The 21108-nt window shown below is 39.8% G+C and overlaps 1 protein-coding gene across 1 annotated transcript; it reads right to left on the reverse strand.

The window, feature by feature from the left end:
• Positions 1 to 3542: 3542 nt before the first annotated feature.
• Positions 3543 to 20907, reverse strand: LOC308138889 (myelin and lymphocyte protein-like; the record flags this gene model as incomplete). Its single annotated transcript, XM_080508179.1, has 5 exons — positions 20791 to 20907; positions 14673 to 14837; positions 3928 to 4095; positions 3698 to 3823; positions 3543 to 3617 (listed from the first exon to the last, which is right to left on the reverse strand). The coding sequence occupies exons 1-5, from the start codon at positions 20875 to 20877 to the stop codon at positions 3543 to 3545; spliced, it is 621 nt and encodes a 206-aa protein (XP_080364305.1). The 5' UTR covers positions 20878 to 20907.
• Between the last annotated feature and the right edge of the window lie 201 nt (positions 20908 to 21108).

The following is a 21108-nucleotide window of genomic DNA, read 5'->3' on the forward strand; positions in this document are numbered from 1 at the left end:
TGGAGCGGATATCCGTGCATGACCTCTTTCTGCATGTGGTTTTTCAAATGGATATTGATTTCTGTCACCTTGTGGCTGATTGAATTCAAAGGACCACGTTGAATTGTTTCCTGCGGCTCCAGCTTCCTCTAAAGTCAGTGAATAGATGGCGGCTACCTGAGATCTGATCGTTCAGCCGCGTTAATTGTGCATTAAGTTGCTACTTTTTACTACTTGCTACTATAGTTTTTAACCTGGTGTTAGTTGATGGCTTTCATATTGTCCATCTCTTTCTCTAAGCAGTGAGGAATATGTATGTTTTATGTTTCCATGTTTCCATGTTTCCATGTTTCCATGAAAAGAAGGTGACGTTTGATCTTCATAGGCAGCAAATGTTTATTGACTTCTTTTTTCTGGGCAGGAACTTGTTACCTGTCAGATTTGGACCTTGAGCCTCGTTAGAGCCAAAACAACCAGAATCGTTACAAAATATAAAGCATTATAACCTAAAATTTAAAAAAACTGGTCAATAATGTAAAAAGATGTGAGCTTCATGTGTTTAATCCCATATTTTGTACTGATGATCAGAGAAATAGATTACATATGAACCGATGACTGCAGATGACTTGGGCAACAGTAATCATAGTACTCATTCTTTCAGTGTTATTCTTGTGTGATAACTTCAAGTCCAAACCACGAATCATTGACTCACGTTATGATGTCATAAAAGTATTATCATTTTAGGAGAAAAATATTTTGCCTGCCCCATGATGTAATATTAAAAATTAGGTTTTGGGCTCAGCGTCTTGATAGATTATTGGCCGGTTGTTACATTTTGGGTTTTATTACATTGTTTTTTCTTTGAATAACAATTCAGCTCGTTGTTACATTTCGGGCTCTAAAAAGCCGCGAAGGGACATAAGAACAATGTTCTTGACACCATAACCCACTTATTGCTCCCAAGACACAACAACATGTTTGACTTGCTGGAAGTCAAAACGCTCCGGTCGTCCGTTTCCTCTGCGGGGTTGAAGATTAATGGTTTGTAATGAAAAGCAGCAGGTCAGGCTTGTACAAACAGCCCCGGCATTGTTCTGCAGCTTGTTGACTTTTAAGCTCTACTGGCTTATCTATTACCTCACTGGCATGTTTGGTTACCTCTGACCCCGGCATGTATACGTTTCAGTTCTGAGCATGTGATGGCTGGACCAATATTTGGACTGATGAGGATCTGTGATGAACTTCTCGCTTCGTACAAAGTCTCGCGCTCGATTCAGGGATGCGCAAAGAGTACGACCGGATATTCAAATGAAATCTGAGAATACGTTTACAATATACTGAACAGGCACTCGGTGGAGCGCGTAGCCAGCATGATAGCCGTTATCGATGAGCTGGGTCGGTCAGGGAGCAAGATCACTGTGTGAAGCACTGAGCAGAAAGCGTCTCCATGGCAACAGATGCTGATCTCCTTTGAGCTCCTCTCATCCGCTTTGCATGAGAAGTTTTTTTTGCAGTCTTTTGGGGATTTATTCAGAAACGGCTGGCCGTTAACGTCCCAAAATCTAATCAACTGGTCCTTGGATGATGACTAATCCTCCTTCAAGAGTTCATGCAATGCTGGTGAGTAGTTTTTGCGAAACATTGGTAAAATGTATACATACATACATACATACATACATACATACATACATACATACATACATACATACATACATACATACATACCAGTAAATAAATACACAGATGAAAACATAACCTTCTCATCCATCTTTCATGGCGAAGGTCAAATCTATATCTTGTACGTGGAGACCCATGTGTAATATTGGCACACTCTGGGATAAAACAGATTAAAAAAAGATTTTTTAATTCTTTGAAAAGCTCCAGTGGCGCAATCGGTTAGCGCGCGGTACTTATAAGACAGTATACTGCAGAGCAATGCCGAGGTTGTGAGTTCGATCCTCACCTGGAGCAACAAGTTACCTTATAAAACATTAAATGTGCTCTCTGACTGATTGAACTCCACAGAGGTGTTCAATCCTTTTTCACCCTTTTGTTTACTCACAGTATCTGCGGTTTAATTTCCATGTTGTTGTTGGCCTGCCTTCTAAAGGGCAAGTCCCCCACAATCCGGATTCTGACATGTTTCTGATTTCAGGTTGGTACAATTGGACGAAATGTGAATTTATGATTTGTATTTAAACACAGTTTTTCATGTAGCTGTGCAAATTATGGCTTTGCTACCCAGAAGACTTCACCGTGTCTCGCTGCCATTTAGTGCGATGTGGACACGACCGCATTTTGACTTTACTTGTTGGAGGTCAAAACTGTCACTTTGTCCTTTTCGTCCCGTATCTCTGTGGGGCCGAAGATGAAAGGTTTGTAAGGAAATGGTCCAGGTGGGGCTTGTACAAACAACCTTGCCATTGTTCTGGAGCACAATACCTTTTTACATTCCACTTGTTAACTTTTGTGTACCTTTGTTTGATGTCAGTGCTTGTTTGAACATTTGTTTGTGTTGTCAGTATTGGGCCCAACAATATTTAACCGAAATCAATGACCTTTGTCAAGCGTCAAATGCGTTGAAATCAGCGTTGTTTACTGATAATACTAATATTTTCTGTTCTCAAGGTGAATGTGTACAGTGTGCTCTATATGTGACTGAATTTACACAAAACAACACCTTTAGGAAATTAGAGGACACAAACAAGCAATAGATTTCTTGTTTTATTAAAGAGAATTAAAAAAGCAAAAACCCAGCAACACTATACAAATACTCTCTAACCTAAAAATAACACGTCATAATATTGTAACTCAGTGTTCCTCAGTTGAAGTCATTGAATATCCTGTTATTGTTTCAGACTCACAAATGGTTCAGGAAATTAATCCATATATTTGAATCAGGTTTGCTAGGTTCTGCAGAAGTTGGAAATATTGTTGACATGCATGTAATTAAAGCAATGACAAACAGAACTTTGAAACTCTTAACGTGACTTCAATGGAAATGAGCAGCAACTGCTTGTAATTATAAAGTGATTAATGTGATATTATGTTCAGAAATGTTCACATGTTCAGTGTGGGAAACATCCGAAATAATGATTCAGTGTTCACTTTACGTTAAACCTCAGTTTACAATAATAATACATCTGTGGATTCTCAGAAAAACAATCAGCAGCTAATAGAAATATATATAATGTATAAGTTGAGAAATTAAAGAGAAATTGTGTTTGATTGACATTTTAATTAAGAAAAAAAACAACAATCGTTTTCCCAGATTGAGGACTGTTTCAATTGTTTTTTCAAGTGTTTGTAAAATATAACTCTTACATTCATGGTGCTACTTCAATAATCCTTAATTCCCTTCACAAAGAATTATTCAATCGTGACTTGAAGCTTTGATTTCAATCAACTGATATGTTGTGTGACAAAATATTGTGGGAATGTAAAATTATTTAGCTTGTTGGTATTTCTAACACACACACACACACACACACACACACACACACACACACACACACACACACCCTGTAGACGCATGCACAGTGGTTGCAGATCTGCGACTCTCTTCAGAAGTGTTTCCATCGGATGGCAGAGAGGATGGCGTGGATGAAGTAGAGGAGCGTGGCCAGGTAAGCGAACACCTGAGAAATAACACAAACGACAACGTGAATCCCGAAACTGACGAGAGAAACGCGGAGAAGGCGACCGTGCTGATGCTCACCACCGCCGCAATGTCAATCTGGTAGATTCTAAACTCAGCTTGAGTTTTGTTTATGAAGGTGATGTTCGCCAAAATCACTCCTGCACTGAGGAAGAAGATCGTCGCCAGGCCGTGGTAAGCAAAGTCCTACACACACACACACACACACACACACACACACACATGGTTTAGATACTCACAACCACGTCGTTTCAAATTCATCAGGGGTTTGTATTTTCTTCCTATCTTACGGCTGCAGCCCAGCCAGGACTGTTCCTGTGGCCCCCGGCAGCAAAGATGATCATCCAGAGGAAAGTCATGACGAAGCAGAAGACGGAGACGAACATCACCCAGCCCAGCGGGTTGGGCGGGTCGATGTGGGTCGACGCCACCAGGATCCACACCAAGCCGCCGAACACCTGCAGGTTCCAGAGGAGAGCAGGTGTGAGCCAGCGGGATGTGTGTTTAGGAGACGGACACTGGCAGCTCTTCGAAGTGTCACGGCTCCCAGCTTATATATTCTCCTGGGACCAAACTGAGAAAACAAATGCAGACACCAGAAAAAAAACAGGAAGCACAGCACGGTCCAGAACATAAACCCACATGGTCAATGTTCTTGCCTTGTCTGTTTCCTATTTTTTGGGGGGGGAAGTTCCCATACTGTCTCTGGTCGTCAGCTTCCCCTCGCTGTGTCTGATTGCTGCTCCCTGCCCTGATGTGTTTCACCTGTGCCTGAGTGTGTGATCGTCCTCACCTGGTGGCTGCAGTATATAATGAGCTTCTGTTGTGTGTGTTGGACAGTTTGTCATCCAGTGTTCACGTATTCTCTGTGTTCCAGCCTTTCCAATGTTTGTGACTTTTGTGTTTCGTCTTGTTGTAAGCTTGGGTTTTTTGCACGTTTTGCTTTAACGGCTAGTTTGCGTCTGCCTTCCTCCACCATGACAATCCTCTTCAGTTTGAATAAATCAAGCTGCAGGCCCTGCTTCAAGTGAAAACGTACATGTTTTCACTTGAAACGCCTTATTATGCCTGCTAGTGCCATGGAATTCTACATTATAGCCAGTTAATCATTAAACTTGAAATGCATTCAAAGGTCATTTACAACAACATGAAATATTTTAGGCATCTTTGCATTGAAAAAAAATATATAAAAAAACACTGTGTTTAAAAGTTGATGAGGATTTATGATGCACTTTGTGCAAACTATCTATTTTGACATGCACAAAAAGCCAAAGCCTAAATCTTCAAATCTAAGATAATAAACAACAAACTCTCTGGAAAAATTCAAGTTATGGTTAAATGTGGCGATATTCTAAGAAACACTTAGACAGCTTTTCCTTTCACTAGATTATAAACGGGGCATGAGTTTCTCGCTGTCATTCCTTTAATGAGGCGAAGGAGGATTACTACAAAACGCTCGGCTTACTGTTGCACGGTGGCAGTTTTCGAAGTGGGTTACCTCAGTGAATCTTAAAGTGGATTGACGAAGGTTCTGCTATTCGTGTTGATGCAACTGTTCAAAGCAGAGTTGATCATAAGTGAGTTACAGTGAATTCAACCAATTCATCTGGTCTGACTTTCCTTCTTTCTCTATTCTGCAGTGTGACGATCACACGCTTGATGTTTAAGCCCGACGGTGAGTTTCCTAATAACGTATCTTCCTGAGAAGGACCCTCACCCACCATATCTGGACCGGCTGAGTTTTTAGGTGAATCCATCACATTTGCCATCTTTCTTCTGACCACCAGCACTTTGCTGTAAACATCTGGTGGTAGGGCTTCTTGGAGAACCAAGCTTCATGAGCCTTGTTTTTTGGGGGGGTTTTTTTAAACTGAAAGTTTGTAGTATTTCCACACTGAAAGATTTCATCATTTCTCGTTACTGGAAATTAGAAACGGTCAGTGTCTGCAGGTTCTAAGAGGACAAGTTATAGTTTTGTTTTGAGTAATGCTCCATAGATGGTCAACGTTACAGCAAAGCAAAGGTCCACCAGGCTTATCTCTAATACCACGCCTCACTTCTGGTTCATGATGTTGATTCATCACACATTTTCAAGTTTTCTTGAAATCATCCTTTTTTTCTCCTCACTCTGGGGTTAATGTTTTTATAAAGGAATGTTCCAGGTGAGGCTCGAACTCACAACCTCGGCATTGCTCTGCAGGACACTGTCTTATAAGTACCGCGCGCTGACCGATTGCGCCACTGGAGCCTGCTTCAGACGCATGAGCTGTTTTTGACCAAAGCGATCACTTTGGTTAAAGCGGTAGAGAAAAACAATGCGACGTGTAATTGAGGCTACATGCGGCTTCTTGTTTCTACTCTGTTTAAAACCTACAGCTTAAATCGAAGATTTAACTGTGAGATTCTGAGGTGTATCGGTTCAGTCGGACTGCATGACATTTCTTCCAAACACATTGGGTACGTCCAGAATGTCCCTCCTTTCTCCTAACCTGTCGACTTTCACTGAACACCCTGGGTGACGTCACGGGGTTAAGGACAGGAGTTTGAAGGCTTCTTTGACGGAGTTAGTGACAGGCGATCACATTAGTGTGGCAGTCAAACCGCACTTTCACTTAGTGACGTCATAATAATGCGACGGCGGCGCAAGTTAGTGACGTCTGCCGTGGTGGGGAAAGAACTACAAGTTTCTGAAAATGAACTATAAAAAGCACATTTGGGTTTTAGATTATTTAAAGTTGTTCAATGCAGATTATTGCTTTGGTAACTTACATGATCTGCGTCCTTTTGCCGCCATCATCTTTTTCCATAAACGCTGGGATCAGCGGATCCCTTTAAATGTTGTCTCCGCAAGGAATTGTGGGGCAGCATGAGCTCGCCTCCTTTGCGAAAGTGCGCATCAGTGCAATCCTAAGCTAAAGGAGGCTCTAAAGGAAGCAACGAGCCTCCTTTTCTTTGCTTCTTGAGAATTCGGACAGTACTTATCATGGCCGCTACACCAAACACTTCCAGGGTGAAGTGAAAGTCAATAGATAAGGAGAAAGGAAGGACATTCCGGACGTACCCATTGTTAGGCGCTATCTTAAGGCTGGCACAACTCGGGGACCGTCAAGAGTAAGAAAGGAGTTACATGCTCCAGGTGAGGCTTGAACTCACAACCTTGGCATTGCTCTGCAGCTTACTGTCTTATAAGTACCCGCGCTGACCGATTGCACCACTGGAGCTCCTGCACCAAGAGCTTTTCTTGCACTGATTGTGACCACTAGGTTGTATCTCCGCCAGCTGCATTCTACTGCATAACACTGCAACATTTCAGGTTAACAGGTGTCAAATTGTCCATCTTTCTCAAAAGTACCCTGAAGTGATTGGTAGTTGAATGACTTGTGAGTTGGTAGTTGAATGACACCCTGGAAGTGTTTGGCGACAAGACGCCACAAGACTCTGCAGCGCATCGTGAGGGCAGCCGAGAGGATCATTGGTGTCTCTCTCCCCCCCCCCCCCCCCCCCCCCCCCGCAGGACATATACAACACCCGCCTCACCCGCAGAGCCATCAGGATGGCAGGTGACCCCACCCACCCCTCCCACAGCCTCTTCAGCCTGCTGCCGTCGGGGAGGAGACTTCAGAGTCTCCGAGCCAAAACCAGCAGCTCAAAGACAGTTTCTGCCACCAGGCAGTCAGGAGACTCAACTCCCTCCCTGCTCTGCCCTCCCCCCACCCCCCCCCCCCCCCCCCCTCTGCCTCTGCCCCCTGCCACAGCCACCCTTACACCCCCCCTCCCCTCCGTCATCTGACATTATGCCCACCCTCCCCACTCAAAAATGAACATTCTCTACCTCAAAAGAGACATTGTGTACATGCCACTTTACTGTTTATATGTTTATAGGGTGTATAGATTTTTAAATCTTTATATTGTTTTTCTTAATATATTATTACATGCCTTTGCACTGTGGGTCTGAGAGGATTGAAATTTCATCTGTGCTGTATGTCATGCATATCAGCACACTTGACAATAAAGCTGACTTTGACTTTGACTTTGTCTTCTGGCTGAATCTGCTCAGAATTGATAGCTTTTGTCACTTTTGATATCGTATCTCCACCTGCAAGCTTCCATCATTTACAACCTTTATTTAAACACAATCTAGAAAACGCTCCAGGTGAGGGTGGAACCCACAACCTCAGCGTTGCTCTGCAGTGTACCAACTCATAAGTACCTTGCACTTGCATGTGCTTCTGGAAACATCTTCCAGCAAGTTCAATGTGAAACCTGAACATGCCATTCGTACTAAGGGAAGCAACTGGGTAACATGGACGGCTAATTCCTTTTGTAATAGTCTGGGTGCAGTTTGCAACCGTGGATGAGGTGAGGCTCCATCCATCCATCCAATCTCAAGCATGTAAGCAAACTCCAGCTGAAGCTTTGCCCAAATATCCCTGGAATTCATACTGCAGTATTTGCAACATTTGTACGATTTGCATGCATTAAAAATGGAGTCATCCCAATTGAAAATTGTCACTAAATTGTTTCCTTTGAAATGTTTGTCTTAGATACAAAAAGGGAAAAAAACACATCATGAACACTAAAAGCTTTATCTTATTAAGTGAAGTGAAGGCGAACGTGACTGGAAAAAGAGTGAAGACGCAGTCGGCAAATTTGAAACCAGCCAAGAAATAAATGCCACATCACTGTAAATGTTGACCAAACAAATAGGACAGTTTGTTTTCTATGAGGGTGGTGTTTGGTTTGTAAGATTAGCGGAGTGTCAAGCACATCCGTGACTTCCCCTCTCCTCCATGTTACACTGCGTCTTACAGAGTCATGCACAAATAATCCTGGCAAAGGGGTGATAACTAGTAAAGCTTCTGTAAAATCATCTTTCTTAGGACTTTTGGGTAAAAAGCATGAATATCTGTTCAATTTGCAATTAAATAAAAACAAAAAAACTGATGCATTCATCTTGAAAATATGTGAAAATGTAGAAGAACTGCTTGAATATGAGCACTTTACTCAGAATAAACCTCATCACATTAAGAGCTTGTTTTTGTAAATTACATATAACATTAAAGGACAGGAACATTAGAAATTGTATAGGATATCTTCATATGGGCTGCTGAAGTCTATTTACACAATGTTTCAATAAAAAATTGTGAAATATGCAATAATGGTCAATTCTGCTCCACTTGGAAATACATTTGATGTTGTAATTATATGTCGGCCAATAGTATCTGTTTTAAGTATCTTTTAACAACCTTTTTTTTTTTTTAATGTTCTAGTGAGTTGAATATATAATCGTTTTGCAAACGATATCAAGTCATCACTATTTTCAGGTCACACTTATGCCGAGTAAGGAGTTTAAATATATATATATATATATATATATATATATATATATATATTGGGTTTTTTAACACGATTCCTCTTTTTTGTAATTTAGAAACAAAATCTGACAGGAAGCTTAAACAAGTGCAATTATTAGACATCACTCAGAGGTTCAACATTTTTGAACAACTATAAAAAAAGGACAACAATAGGCACGAAATTACAGTTTTGTCTTGGATACACTGCGGAAAAAGTACTAAAAACAAATCTTACAGATGTACTTAACATATAGAAAGAGTTTAAAAACAATTTAAATCCTCAATTTGTTCATTTTCAGGATGTTGTAATAAGCTCACTGCTCTGAACTGAACCAAAGACTTTTTAATGTGTTTCATTATTGCAATAAGCACTAACCACCTCAAACTGTGTCTGTCTGGTCATTTAGAAAACTGTTAAATTGCATGCAAACGTGGTTTTAAAGGATGGGTTTGTTTAAATGTGAAAATAAAGGGGAAATCTCTTAATTTGCACAAGGTAATTAGAATAAATAATTACAACTCACTATGCAGAATCTACTGAAGATTCCCTGAAAGGTTTTGCTGGATTCAGCTGACAGACTATAAGGGATGAATAAGACTTTATTTAAAAGTATATATATATATATATCCCTTGTTCCTTCCTCTCATTATATGTTTAATTACTTGTCGTCAGTATTGTGGAAATGCAACAAAGTAAGCCAGGGAAACCTACAACTTGGATTTATAGCATCACAGTGGTGTTCCTGATTAGAGCCAATCAATCAAAGTTTGAATAACAACAGAAATGTCATTCTGTTGGTTCAATTTGGAGCTAAATTCAGTTGTACGCCATTGATTTTCTGCACGAAAAACACAAGAATACGCTGCACTCATGAGCTAACGATTTGTACAAACTGGTATTTTTCAGTTTTAAGAAATCCTGCCGCCATATAAATCGATGATATTTTGCACAATAGTATGCGGAAGTTGTAGTGAGTAGCAGATTAAGTCGATTGTCAAACACAAATTTGAGGTGTATCAGAAGGAAGGCTACACCTGAAATTGCTCAACTCTACAAGTGGACTATAAAAGACTGAAAGAGACAACTGTGTTCTGAAGCTATGTACTGACTCTGGTGCTGCGCTTTAAAACCTCTTTAAAATGGTAAAAACAATCAATTCATGTTGAACGACGGCTGACTCAATATAACCCGACGAGACTAGGATCTAAAGTAAACATGATACAAAAGATAAAATCATCTCCATCATCTGTTGTGCGCAGACTTTCTATCTTTTGTCAGGAGAAGAAGAGTTGACCGCATTCTGCCTGAGAGGAGCAGAACAGACACAATATGAGTGAAACGTGAGCAGTGGGAAGACGTGGGTCCTCCTCCCTCCTGAAAAATGTGCTTCATTGTCTCCTTTTATTTACCAAAAATGACTGTTTATTAATCATACCAGGTGTGTTCCGCTCTTGTATTATTTCATTTAGACTATTCTACAATGTGCGTCTCAGACTTTAGGCCGATTTGATTGTTGTGAATGTTACAAAAACTTGATCCTTTACAATGAGAGATCTGAATTGTGACCGAGCACATCAACCCTTGGAATGTATGAGAATTATAGCTTCTAATTTAATACAAAGGACTAATTGTACCAGTGTAATTTTGACGAACATTAGTGTTATTTCATATTTTTCACCTGGAAATGAAGTAATACTCTCGGTTGGAGGAATTCTTCCATAGATATCTCATTCAAATGTGCTTAAAATGATTTTCAATCAGTTGCATTGTTAATACTGTGCCTGTGGGGGGGGGGGAATGATGGGTTATTGCACTTCTGAGGAGATCCGTACATATCTGACGCTAAAGAAAGCTAAGAAAAACTAAACAAAAATAAAGTATTGTTGGGAAGACAAGTTGATAATATTGATGGTTGTATTCAAAAATTCCATTTACAACTGAGCAGAAGCATCCCAAACTAAATAAAAGACACCAATGTCAGAGTTTTCTATCTCACCAGCTCAGGCAGGTAAAATATATCCGGGGCGGTGGTGCAGATCCCCAGCCCGCTGGGCAGGCTCCCCATCGGCTGTGCAGTGCTTGCAGCCATCTCTGCCTCGCCGTCTCTCCTCGCCCTTCTTCTCAGGACTAACGGAGGCGCCGCAGGTGCGGCTGACCCTTATAGGAGGACCAAGTCGGTGGACAAACCCGTTCTGCTATTGTGGCCGTCAGAGATCCCTTCCCACCGCGGCTCCGGAGCGCCGGTGCAAAACCCGGGACACGCCCTCCATGCAGCGCAGGGCCGCAGGCCGGGCCTTTAATGTGAGCTGCTGACCTGTGACACGGCGCATGAAAACACCACCGTGAGAGGAATCCTGTGGCCTCCAGGCTGCTGCAGCGGGAGATATTCTCATTGTCGCTGTTGAGTAAAGAAACGGCTGGATGAGTTTTCAGGTTACACTAACTTTAAGGGCCCGGCTTTGTGTGTGCAGAGCGCCTGCAGCCTCTGTTTGTATTGCACACAGGAACCCGGGCAGGAGTTTCTGTTCACAATAGAGAGAGCCATGAAAATCATTACATCTCCACCCAGGAGAGGAAATTATTCATTAAAAAACTTTAGTGCATCTACAATTCAACGTTTCAATCGCGGCCAACGCCTTTCGTGTTTAAACACATTCCTGTGATGCGTTTCCACTCTTATAAAACCAATGTTCCTCAAAGAATTTAGTTTGTTTTCTCATTGTTTGCCTCCGTTTAAGGAAAACGTTATCAGCTGCTTGCTATCAATGAGGCCATTGAGTGCGAATAAAAATGTAACCCAAGTTATTTTTCTTTAACAGCAGTTCTTACTATATAATAGTATCACTTGAGTACAAACTTCGCAGGTGTTGGATGTGTTTTAGGACACATATAACTGCGATTTCATTTAAAGAAAAGTTTTGCGTTTACGCAGCAGCAGCTTGAAAACAATGTCCGTTTGTGTGGAAACAGAAGAAACGCCGAAAACGATAGCGTGTCACATTCCCACCTGAAAGTTCAGAGGGATTTCTGTGATTTTTTTTTTTTTTTTTTACATGAAAATGTCTCGAATTTCCAAGTTTCAAAGAAACTCCAGTAGCATATGAAATATTCCAGACTCTAACTGAGTCAAGATAATAATTTGCCAGCATAAAAAAAGTAATCCCAAATGTAGTGAGGCAAAATACACAGTGAATGTCAAACTTAATTTTTATGAGCCCACATATCCATGTGTTGGTCTGTATGTTGTCACTGTGTAGTTTGATAAAGTGTTGATAATAAAGAAAGTTCTGTATCTCGAACTGGGATTATTTTTCTGACGGTACAAATTTACACAGCATCATATTTCCTCAGGAAAGAGGAAATTATGAGCTAAAACAAGTAAAACCCACATGTACTCCAAGTTAATGTGAATAATAAAGATTGTTAAAGTTGTTCAACCGAAGCTGAAATTTTTTGTCAAATTAAAGTTTACCCTGTTGTCACAAATAGAATCATAGTTTCCTCATCATCACAAAAAGAGAAGACGTGTTTGAATCTCCAGTTGGTTTATTTCACATCATAGATTCAAAAATTTGCCTGTAAAGTGAAATCACCTCAGTATTTACATTATAAAGTTCATCCATAACTAAAAACTTAAAAAAAAAATTAAAAAAAAGACAATATTTTTTTGTTGAATCTGTTTGGGAAAGGAAATTATTGAATTAATTGTGTATTAAAAATTCAAGGAACATGGAGGACAAATATTATGAAAAAAAAACAACAACTTTATGACAAATTCTTTCAAGAGTTACCCAAAAATTAAAATTCTGCAAAAGAAAATATTCAGCTTCAACCATCAAGGTAAACATTTATTTGCACATCATCTTGTTAGAGTGATTTAATATTTTCTCTGTCAGATACCAACTTTGATCTCAAACTCAGAACGAAATGGACGGAATTTAAAATGAAGTTTCACACAATTTCATCTCAAATTTGTCATATTATACAGAAACCTCAGCTTTGAGTCCATCTCTCCCAGTAATGAACATTAATGTGTAAATATCTTGACCAAACCCAACTTGGCTGAGTGTGGTTCACATTTACATCAAAATGTAGTTTGAGTCACTGTGCTGGTTGAAAGAAAAGAGAAATTTTAAATAAAACCGCTGCACAGGGTAAACATGCAAACACCACACGGCCACGTGATGGAAGTATAGATGTAAAGACAGATCATTTGAGAGATTTAAACCTTTTTTTGGTGAAACATTGATTAGAACAGTTAATTTAGCCATTTGCTCTCAACCATCTTCATCAGAATGCATTTATTTTGAACAAAAAAGGGTTAATTTAATCATGTTTACTACACATTTGGACCAAACTGCAGTTTTTTTTCCCATTAATGTGCTTTTTCAAATTCTTTTTTTTTTTCCATTTTTAATTTAGGCTTCAATTTGGAAGAGTGAGTTACTTCTATTGGCATTAATATATATAAAAAGGTGAATAAATGTATTTCAGGTCGTCTGGTTTTTGTTTCAGATTTGATGGCATCTCAGTGTCTCTTTTAAGACCTTTTCCATCGAATGGCAGAGAAAATGGCATGCAGGAAGTACAGAAGAGTGGCCACATAGGCCATGACCTGCAAGCAGAGAGGCAGATGGATTACTGTCACACTGCAAAATAAAAGTCCAAATACAACAAAAAACATGGAACATTTCAAAACTATTTCAAAAATATGCCAACAGGATACCTTCAAGGTTTCTCTGTATTTCAATGCTTACCACTGCAGCAATGTCCAGTCGGTAAATTTTGAGCCCGTCAGTTGTTATCAAAGGAAGAGCAGAATTACCGATGGTGACGAACGCCAGATCCACGGCTGCACTGAGGTAGAAAACAACCGCCAGGAAGTGATACACCGTGTCCTGAAGGAGACAGGGAGGCATCAGTTAGTGAAGAAGACCACTGGAAAGACTATGTCCTGTTCACACCACAACTTTTCAAGTAAAAAAAATGCTTTTTTTGTGTATTTTCTTTTATAAAGGTTTTGTGTTTACGGGGCAGCGTTTTGAAAATGACGTCCGTTTACACAGAAACGGCAGATGCCACATAAAAAAGGGTGTAGTTACTGGGCCATTCAGGGGTGTTGTTGTTTGTTTTTGTAATGAAACTCCACACACGTGTGCAGAGAAAAAAAAAACAACGCACAACTAGTAACACTGTAGCAGGAGTCAATGCATTTTCAAAATGTTACATTTTCAAAAAGTTGCATTTTCACCCATTTCTATGGAAACCGAAACAGAGCGTTCTGAAAAGATTTGTGTTTTCCTCCGTCTCCAAAATGTTTTCAAAAGATTAAATTTTCCTTGTATCCATGGAGATAGAGTTGATGCACTTTCAAAAAGTTGTATTTTCCTCTGCTTCTATGGAGACGGAGTCGAAAGCAGTGTCTAAAAATTCCACCCTGGGAGCCGTTATCAAAGAGTTGCCGTGTAAACAGACTTTCAAGATTTTGACTTGAGGTGCGTTCAAATAATATGTGAATTTGCAATCATTTATTCGGAGATTATTCATTTTTGAAGTCCTTTCCCTTGAAAATGCCAGCCCGGATTATTGACTGTGGCATACAAACACTTGTAAAACCGCTGTGTTAATCGTTTTGAGCTCCTCCTTCAGCACGTTAATCATTCGAGTCGATGGAACCGACCAGAAGCGGCCAGACGCTGCTCTGATTGGCTCCACAGAGGAAGATGAAGAACCAGAGTGTGGTGAAGACGAAGCAGAAGACGGAGACGAACATCACCCAGCCCAGAGGGTTGTCTGGTAGGACTCGGGTGGAGGCCACCAGGATCCAAACCAAACCTCCAAACACCTGCGGGACAAAAAGAGGCATCGATTTGAGCGACGGATCTCGATTGTGGATCAAGTTACAGATCTTGATTTTTGCTGCGGAAACCTGGATGATCCATTCCAACTATCGAACTATTTAACACAAGTTTTAGTGAAAATTCAAATTTTATGATAAACAATGTTAATGAAGCAGAAATAAAAACATTTAAAAAATCCTAAAATGTACATGCAAGTTTGAGTCTACCAACTGCATATCTTTTATTTCCCTTTCTGAAGCGATCAGTCCATCAAACACTATTTAGATTAAACTTTTCTTCTGAGATGATATAGTTTACAGTGCTTCACAGACAGTCTGACACAGTGAAAGTGAAACTAACAAGAATACTTGAAATTGATGATGAGCACAAGGCGAAGTTGTCTTTTGGGTCCCGTTTACAAGATGACATTTCTTGTGAAAAAGCATTGCTTTTGCATTTTCGTTTCAGAGAGGTACAGCTTTACATGGCAAACGTTTGAAAACAGTGTTGTTTTACAGGGAATAGCAGGAACGCTGAAGACGATGCAGTTAGCATGCCAGACCACAAGTTGGCGCTGTGAGTTGTTTTTGTAATGAAGCCTCACATGCTACATGTTCACAGAGAACAATACGCTATAAACATTGACAATGTCGAGGACACAGATTGTTAATGTGGGTCCCAGAAGAATAAGGACTTGGAGACACGACACTCTGGAGGGAAACATTGTTTTTATTGTCCATCTTTTTGCACACGTGTAGAAGAACTATTTACCACAGCATGTCAGAGAAGTTCCATTTTACCCCGTTTCCATGGAGACAGAGTCTGTGCGTTTTCAAAAGTTCCACCTTCTGTGGCTCCAAGCCTCGTTGTCGTGGAAACGGAGCATAACAGTATATTTTGTTATTCTATGATTATCAAAACGGAGTGGAAGAGCAGAGGATCAAATATCATCGGAGGGAAAACAGATGTTAAATACTAAAACTGAAGATTTTTTTTTTTTAAACAAGAAAAGAAAACAGGTGATACGAATACAAGTAGTTGGAAAGAAGTGGATTAAAACAAAAGTATGAAGGATGAATCTAAAGCGTCTCCTGAGCTCTCGCTCTCTCTGTGTCTCTCTCTCTCGCTCTCTCTCTCTCACACACACACAAACACACACCCTTGGTAAACATGACAATCTTTTCAGTATTCAGATAAAATATGAACTGGTATTTCTATGATAAGAAACACACGGAACATTTCTAAATCTTGGAGCTTTCTTTTTTTTTTTTTTTTTTTTTTTCGTGTTGTATTAAACCATTTTTTTCTCCAGGCGAAATTCAATTTGACGCTTCAACGGGTCACAGCCGGTGTTAGCAGGATATCTATCGGCTCATGCTTTTTTCATTGTGACAAACTGGAATTTCTGCTTATTTGTGCCCCTTCTGTTGAAGGCTTCAGTGAGACCCTCACTGGGTGTGCCCGGCAGCCAATCAGCAGCAAGCTTCAGGTTTCAGGTGTGGTATCAGGAAACACCTTAAACTGGCAGCTTTTAGTGAGGAAAGCTCCCAAGTAAACTCCTCTGCTTCTCCAATGAAAAAAAGAGGTGAATATTACAGGATTTAAAAAAAATATTTTTTTTTATGTCTTATACTCTGATTACTCATATTTGTTGTAGGAGTTTATTTCTCACCAAAACAATTCATCAAAATCAAAGTGGAAGGAGATGTTGGACAATGTGGAATCTCTTAAAATGAGGTTAAGTCAGTATTTAATCAGTTGTACAAACAGAGTGAGTTCAATGTGTGGACTATTTATTCATACCACAGCTCCGATGAACTTTTTTTTTTTGTTCCAAAGTATAAGAATGAGCCGTGCCCGAAATCAAATAATGCACCTGCAAATATTTCTCAAGCATATAATCAGTTCAGTGTTAAGAATGTAGATCTGGTGATCCCTATTTATTCAAGGGAGGCAGCGTGAATGATGATCTATCTATCTATCTATCTATCTATCTATCTATCCGTCCGTCCGCCCGTCCGTCCGTCTATCTATCTATTGAATAGTATTCTGAGTTACTATTTGAAACCTTTAGTTATGCAATCAGTTTAACAGTGTCAAATTAAGCCCCCCGGCTCAACAATTTCTTTCAGGTCCAAAGAACAGGAAAACCTATGATATGAATCTACATATCACGTGAATAACAGAACAAATATAACCTGGCATATCAATGAAAGTGATTATGTCAATTTATGCAAAATTCACTTTCTATTGGTTTTCCTATATTCTATTGGTTTACTAATTGTCCCCATACCTGGAACGACACCCCAGAAGTGAATAAAGTGTGTCCTCTCGCTCCCTGGCTTATTTCAGGCTTTAAAAAATATGTTGCTCCAACCAGCCAATCAGAAATCAAACCCCATATAGTGTCATCGGGGTTTAGCAAATCACAATCAAGGCAGACTCCTCCCTTTGACTCCTCCCACAATGAGGCAGCTCTGCTCTGGCACATGGCACCACGAGAGGAAGTACTTCCTCCTCTTCCCAAGATGGGCATGTGTGGGCGGAGCCAGTCCAGCTCACACAGACACAGCAGATTCTGAATGCAGCTCCTATGATCCAATATTTAAAAGAATGAAAATCAAGGAAAAGTTGGATTTGGGGCAATAAACTGTGAGTACAACATTTCTGGACCAATGAGACCCATGTGGAAGAGTTGAAAATCTGTATCATATGACTCCTTTAACTTTCTCCATTCTTTAATGTTATTTTATTCTTTTGTGCAATGTGAAGCTGATGTGATATCTGAATTTCCTCATGTGGGATGAATAAAGTCTTATCTTATGTCTTAATATGGAGTAATTATTGATGCTGCAAACAAACTATGCTGCATTATGTATTCAGAACTTCTTTCTATCAGAACCAGTATTTCTGACTGCAGCAGTATTAACTACAATAACTCAGCTGGCCTTGTTGATCCAGTCTGGACCACTTTTTATAGACACACACCCAAAACAAGTTTAGAGTTGTTGGTAAATGGTTCAGACTTTTATATGTTTGACATTATTTTGCTGTGCTTCTAACACATCGCCTCTAAGGAAAACGTGTTTACATTCTGTCTTATGTGCCTAGTACCGGGATGTCAAACACATTTTAGTTCAGGGAGCCATAATAACCTTTCAATCTAACCTTGAAAGTTTTTCTATGTTGTGATGCAGAGTATAGTAGAGTATACCAGATGACAACGTCAATAGTTTCACAAAACCAAACAATTAGTACTGAAAATTATTACAATCTCATCGTAAGGACAACTTTAATGAAACCTTCTGGTGAAAGACACAGTGAAATGTCAAAAACAAAAACAAGTATTGTCATTATTTTTGGTATAACCTCTGTTATGATGATGAAATGATTGGTGTTATTAGCAAATTTCACCAATCAGTGATAATGTCATAATGTCATAATGTTATGGCTGATCATTAAAAAAACAATTATAAGCTGAGAACAATAAAGTATTTCTATTCCATTGTATTGTATTGTATTGTATTGTATTGTATTGTATTGTATTGTATTGAATTGCATTGTATTGTATTTTATTGTATTGTATTCCAACGGGAGGTCTGAAAATCACTTACATTCTCACAACTTACTACATACATCATGTGGCTCTCTCCTGATGAACTGGTTTAGAAGATGGATTGAAAAATTAATTAGCCTGAGCAGCTAGCATTAGCCACAACTCAGGGTGAAACTATGACTGGTATGATCTGTGCTGAGTTGATGTTTCACATTAAAGTGTCTGCTCCTCAGAGACACTCGAGTCTTTTCCAGTTAAACACAGACGAATGATTGAATGTCACGACAATAGATTGTATTTTTGTTTTGTTTTTTAATACCTGAATCTTTGAGTTTTGACTTTCAACTCTTTTGATTTTCCTTCTAAGGAACATTTTATTTGACTTTTGATTGAATTAATTATATACGTCATTCTTTTTCTTACGTTGATTAAGGGAAAAGCACCAATTCAAGTATCTTTACTCAACGTTGGACTGATAAAGTAGCCCTCAGTTTTGTTGTCAAGGTACAAAAAAAAAAACACATGCAAATACATGTTTGCATGTGTGCACATTGACACATTGTAACTATCAATATTAACAGAGACAAGGATTCAACCTGTTTCCTGGTTTTGGGACACCATTTGCGTTATTTGCATGATTTAATGTACGGTATTTCCAATGACCGTGAATTCCATTTCATTCCGTTTTGGCTTTCAACCTTTAAGCATGTAACTTGATCACTCTTAAAAGTGCCAACTTGTGCAGCTTCATGACAAGGGAACTGTTAGCGTCAGCTGCTCCTGATCACTTCACTGCGGGTAAATGGTTTCTCCCTCTTACACGTCCCTGCGTGACTCAGCTAAAGTAGAGAAACTGCATCAAACTGCTGTTAAGTACCTTATTTTAGTAAATGCCCCCTTCCACAGCAGCAGATTTTATTATAAAAAAAAGGTGTGAGCCAGTGTTTAAAGCCCGTAAGTGGACGGTTGGTTTAGATTTCTGCATGACTGAGATGGAGAAACACCAGCTCCACTGATTTAATCTTTCAAAACAAGTTTATTTAGGTATTTGCAGCTTCTGGTCCCAAGAGATTTCTATTAATAAAGCCCATGTTTAAAATGAGATAATAAAAACCAGTGACGTTTAATGAAGACTTTATTAAATAGCTGCTCTTTCTGTGTACTGAATGCTCTACGTGAGAGTTAAAAATTTACTTTCATCATCAAATCCTGCTGGACGGGTCTCAGCCGTGCCCTTCAATGTCTGCGATGTTTGCAAAACACATTTAGGAGAAGTGTGAAGCTTTATCCGTGTTGTTGAGTCGGGGTATAAATAAATGTATGGATGAGAACAGGGTGCATCAAATCAGTCAGATCAATCTAAAAGTCCATTTATACTGGAAACTCTTGATGCAATGAGAGTGAAATTCAAGCCAATGACTCCCAGCTCTCACTTCTCACAGATGTCTGACACCAAGTGGTACGTTTTGATTAATGCCTTTCTTTGTCAATGACTTTCACTGTCATCTGAAGCATGGAGTGCACAGTGAAGAAACACCTCTGCTTTTGCACTTTTACCTTTTTTTCATTACATTTGCTTCACATCGAGTTTAAAAATCCAGAATGTTCTCAACAGAAGCCCTGATAAATCTTTAAAAAAACAAAAAAACATTAAAACTTAACAAAAATGTAAAAGGAAAATGCTTCCTAAAGAATTCATCATGGATCATTTGTATATGATTACATTTGATTTGATAAGATTGCAAGAATTTCCTTGTAAACTGGTTGTGTTACATATAATCGGCAATGATTCCGTGTGTGTGCTTTGCTGCTGAAATGGTTTACTGTTTTTTTGTTGCCATGGTTACAAGAGACAAGTCCCTCCACAATGACCTCCACTGGTTTGCCAAGTTTTTGGAATGGGAAATCTTGCAAATATCTGCCAACGATCAGCAGTTGAAAGAAGATAAGATAAGCCAATGAGGAGTGGAGATGTGATGTTTGAGTTGGTGGTGCCTCGGCCTATCAGCCCCTCAAATCATCATCATCAATCTTTATTTCTATAGCACTTTTTATACATTAAAGCAACACAAAGTGCTTCCACAAGAATTAAAAACAGTGCAAATCTCCACACTCGGTTGGCTGTTGAGACGACGGAACAGATTATCTGGACGGAGAATCGCCCGAGTGGAGTGTTGATGAGGAGGCAGATAGCGAACAAAGGAAACAAGATCATTGGCTCAATGATGCCGAGTTTAAAAGAGAGGATACTGAATAATGTGTGAGAAGGAGACAGGCGGATAAAAGGGGGATTAAGAGATTCTGGGTCAGCAAAGTAAAGATGGAAGGACAAGAAAAAAAAAGGGGGGGGGGGGGTTGAAAGTTCCTCCAAAAAGTGTCAATGAAGTATTGATAAAACTCACAAATTCAGGGATGAAGAAGATGTCGGGAATAGAGACGAAGATCCTCCCGCCCGAAGGCAGAACGTCCCCTGAGGTGGTGGAAGCCATAGTCCAAACTCAACGTGTGCCAGACTTTCTCTAAACTGAGATGTGGAACCTGTCCAAATCTGCCTTTTAAAGGCCGTCGTTCTCTCCTCCTGCACCTCCCTCCCTCCATCCCTCCCTCCCTCCCTGGCTCCTCCACTCCACCTACCCATCCCACTCCTCCAGCCGAAACTACCAGTCCGACAGGTGCTTCTTAGCTTTGTTTGCGCGGCGGGAGGTTGTCACAGGGCTCAG

Source organism: Blennius ocellaris, assembly GCF_963422515.1.
Source record: "Blennius ocellaris genome assembly, chromosome: 13".
Classification (NCBI taxonomy): Eukaryota; Metazoa; Chordata; class Actinopteri; order Blenniiformes; family Blenniidae; genus Blennius; species Blennius ocellaris.